Source organism: Agrilus planipennis, unplaced genomic scaffold, assembly GCF_000699045.2.
Source record: "Agrilus planipennis isolate EAB-ADULT unplaced genomic scaffold, Apla_2.0 scaffold42, whole genome shotgun sequence".
NCBI classification, from domain to species: domain Eukaryota; kingdom Metazoa; phylum Arthropoda; class Insecta; order Coleoptera; family Buprestidae; genus Agrilus; species Agrilus planipennis.
The window spans coordinates 920,306-924,512 of NW_020438888.1; the positions used below are offsets into that span (position 1 = coordinate 920,306).

The 4,207-nt window shown below is 34.5% G+C and overlaps 1 protein-coding gene across 1 annotated transcript in view; it reads right to left on the reverse strand.

Annotated features, from left to right (window-relative positions):
• Positions 1-258: 258 nt before the first annotated feature.
• The window catches only part of LOC112906825 (ankyrin repeat domain-containing protein 29), a 24,682-nt gene continuing 20,733 nt past the window's right edge, over positions 259-4,207 (reverse strand). Inside the window, exon 8 of the mRNA XM_025981816.1 lies at positions 259-1,274. Coding sequence (XP_025837601.1) covers positions 1,077-1,274 — 198 coding nt within the window. The 3' untranslated portion in view covers positions 259-1,076. The remainder of the gene's footprint in view (positions 1,275-4,207) is intronic.

Consider the following 4,207-nt stretch of genomic DNA (forward strand, 5'->3'; position numbering starts at 1 on the left):
TTTCTCAATATTTTTATGTATTTTTCCATTAGTTTTACCTTTGAATATTGTTTAAGAATGACTATATAAATATTTACATGCCTAGAAATGTATAAAAATTGGCATATTTATTAACTTTGAACCCCCATAACTTTTTATGGGGGTGAGACCGCCACGAATTTTTTATGGTACAGTGGTGGGGGAGATCTCCTCTTTCGATCCCCCGCCATCATCTAGACCTTTACCGTGCTTTTTAAGAATTAAATAAAACTCATTTAGTTACGTAATAAATTTTATATTTTAACAAAAAAACATTATTTACAAAATTAACAATAAAACAGATCATTCACCAAGTGCTACAAGTAGCTGTACATGAGTATTAATATTGTATCACTATTAGAAATAATACTATGTGTATATACAAATAATAAGGGAAGGAAGAGTATAAATAATATGAATACATTTTGCGCCAATTTTATATGGAATTAATAATTTCTTAACATTCACCTCAGCCTTATCCATTTTTAGACGTACATGCTATCACTTCAAGGCACACTAGGACGTTGGTATTGGAGTTATGGGATGTGTACCATTGTTAAAGATATCGGTTTTGTGTGTATAAAATGTACAGGGCGTACGTTTACATTTGTAATTTTCGAAATCGTTTTAAAGTGTGCTATTTTATAGGGCATATTAATTATCTATAAAACCACTAATTAGTTCGTTTCGTTTTCTCTATTCGACTGCTCGATATAACGCTTATAAAATCTAATGATTATAATCATTAAAAAGTTAAACGAGAAAGTAGTAGATAATGAAAACCCCTATCGAATGCAACAAGCAGAACAAAGATTAATGATTCATTATTTGCTTTGTGAGAAAACCGAAAAATATCATCAAAAATTAAGCAAACTGATTTTGGACTATAAGTATTTTTCAATTATTTTTTTTAACGTTCCCACGTTAAACAACATTAACATAATATGATATCAAAAAGGCACTACCCGTACATTAACACTTCAGCCGTTTAACAATTATTTTGTCTGTCCTCTCGTTTATTTGAAATATATAAACGAATTCATTTGTTGAATCCTATGTCATTTTTGCGTTGTATTTCTATTAGAACAATTGTTCAAGTAGGTACTGACTGAGTGGTGTTTGTTGTTGATAGCCAGTTTTAAAGGGGTGACTCCGTCCTGATTTTTCAGAAGAGGATCCGCCCCCGCGGCTACCAGTTGTTTGCAGATTGTCAGGTGTCCAAAAAGGGCAGCCGCATGTAACGCACTTTCCCCATTCTAGAAATTAAAATATTTAGAAATGTAAATCGGTAATTTAGATAAATATTTATCGTTAAAGTAAATTACCGGTAATATTCCAAGGGACGGTTTGTATTTCAACAGTTCCCCCACAACTGCCGAATGGCCCTTATGGGAAGCCTTAAAAAGGGCCGTTGCTCCATCCTATAAACAATACAGATATAGTTATCTTAATTAATAATATATAATTATTGTGATTACTAACGTGTNATGTGTCGCAACAGTAGCTGATATGATGGATAACAGACTTCTTATCCATTTCGATAATTGGAATGATATTTATGATTACTGGGCCGATCCCACATCCCCATACATCCATCCCGTGGGTTGGTGCGACCAGTATGGTCACAATTTAACACCACCCAGTGGTAAGATGCCCGTTTTAAATTGTAACTGTAAAATATTCACATTTTTATAGTCCCCCAATAACTGATCGCCTTTTTTCTACGTAGTCCCTCTTGGTCTTTTTTTTCTTTTCTTATTACTATCAAAAAAGATTTTTGTTTATCGTTTTTTCGTTTAATTTAACCTTCATACTAATCGTTTCCTCGTAATTATTTCAATCTTGTGCGTTAATTTCTGTAATGTGATTTGTTGTACTTCTAGCAGCCAAAAATAGAAGAACAGGATGTTCATTTTTTCCAGGTTATCCAAATCCGGAAACGTTCACGTGGGAAAAATATTTGAAAGAAACAAAATCAACCCCCGCGCCCGTTCGAGCCTTCAAGCAGCGCCCCGCTTGTGGTTTCAAACGATCGATGCGTCTGGAAGCGGTCGATAAAAGGGTGCCACAGCTGATTAGGGTTGCGACTGTCGATGATGTCCGAGAACATCAGATACGAATCCGATTCGATGGGTGGCCAGATCGTTATAACTTCTGGATAGACGACGACAGCACTGACATTCATCCAGTTGGATGGTGCCAAAAAACTGGACATCCCATTGAACCTCCTTTAAGTAAGTCTTGGTTATTAGTGGCACATTTACAAACAGACGGCGGAGGCAGTGCCCCATGTCGACATCATATGACAAACACTATTTATGTATTATTTTAGTAAAACTTTTACTAACACTGATATTGAACCTATATGCGATACTTATTCAAAATAGTAGTGAGTATAGAGACAAAACAAAAAAAAATCAAATGAGTTATTTCAAAAGTAACAATTTAAGGGGTGCCGAAAATCTCTAACGCCTCAGGCTCTCTAATGTCGAAATCGCCACTACTCAATGTCCTGCTTTTGTAACGTTTATACCAAAAATAGCTTTTCTAATTAATTTTGTTATTTTGTAGCTCCTGATGACGTCTACGACTTTTTGGAATGCCCTACGGTGGGTTGCAGAGGCGTGGGCCACATAAGAGGTCCCAAATATCCAACACATTCGTCCCAAAACGATTGCCCCTATGCGGAAGAAAATATCGACAAGGAAAACATCCTGCCTGATCGCCTTTTAACTCCCGACTGTCAGGTTGAAGCTGTCGTGCCTGTTTCTGTTCCCGTTTCTAAAGAGATTAAAGACAAATCGCCCATTGAAAGGCAGTAAGTCAATAAATTATAAAATAAATGTGTTTTTGCATAAGAAGATAATTAGCCAAATTAATCAAGTTCTTCTATTATTATTAAAACAGCAAAAAGTACGTATAATTACGACAGAAATGAAATGTGTTGGTTTTCCTTTACCACCCTCTTCAATTTCGATTAGAAAAATTGTTTTGTCGTTACATTAAAATTAATTTTCTTTGCTTTAGAAAACCCAGAATAGGTCGTCCACCCAAAATTCCCCGCATGGACACACACAATATTAAAACCGAGTGGAATGAATCGGATGATTCGAAACCCCCAAAACGGAAATACCCCAAGAGGTGTAAGACCGAAAGTCCTCCTGGAGGTTTTAGTGTTCCAAAACGTGACGGACTCATCATCAAAAACGGTTTCGTGCAGCCTCCGCCTCCCGATCCTACGTGGTTTAAACATGCGAATTATTTACGTCAGTTTATACGTCAAGATGCAGATCCTCGCGATTGGTCAGTGGATGATGTGGCCGACTTTATTTCTTCATTACCTAGTTGTAACGAGGAGCACTTGGCCCTCTTCGATGCGCATCATATTGACGGTGAAGCGTTATTAATGCTTACGCAGCAGGATCTGACAAACATTTTGAACATTAAGTTGGGACCAGCAATCAAACTGTACAATGCGATACTGTTGCTAAGGCGGAATATTTTTGCTGTGTGATTGTTTCCTATTTCGGTTCTCTGGTTGAGTTTTTCAAATATTTGTTTATTTATCTTTTTTACTTTTTCCCTTCTTCCGTTGCATGTTTTAAAATCAAACGATTGTAATGTGATTTTCTTTGCGAAACGAAATTTTTATTATAATTATTATTATAACAAACAAATACTATTTTCGTTGTCGCAGTTGAGAATAGTGATTATTACAAATTAATATTATTGTCATATTATAACGACGTTTTTCGTATTTTACTTAGAGCTGTGCGATTTTTTATTTTGTTGTAAATAAAATAAACTATTTTTCTTGTACATAAAGTTAATACAAAACATTGTAATGAAATACATATTTGTTTTATTCTTATTTCGTAACAGGAATACAAAATTGACTCAAATATAAAATTGTAAAGACGGTTTCTCAAAAAAAAACCATTTTCAGTTTATGTGATATTAACAAAAAATTTTAAAATGTACGACTGTCGAGCCCTTTAATTTGATCTCTGATAGATTATTTTAAATTCTTTCGGATTTTTGGTCATAAATCAAATAATACATTGTATTTATTTAATGAAAATAAAAAAAAAATAAGGATATGTGACGTCTTTTCTTAATATTATGTAGACATCTTTTTTATTCAAAACCCTTTTGTACCGCCACAAGTGTAAATGTTTTGAGAAGGTAC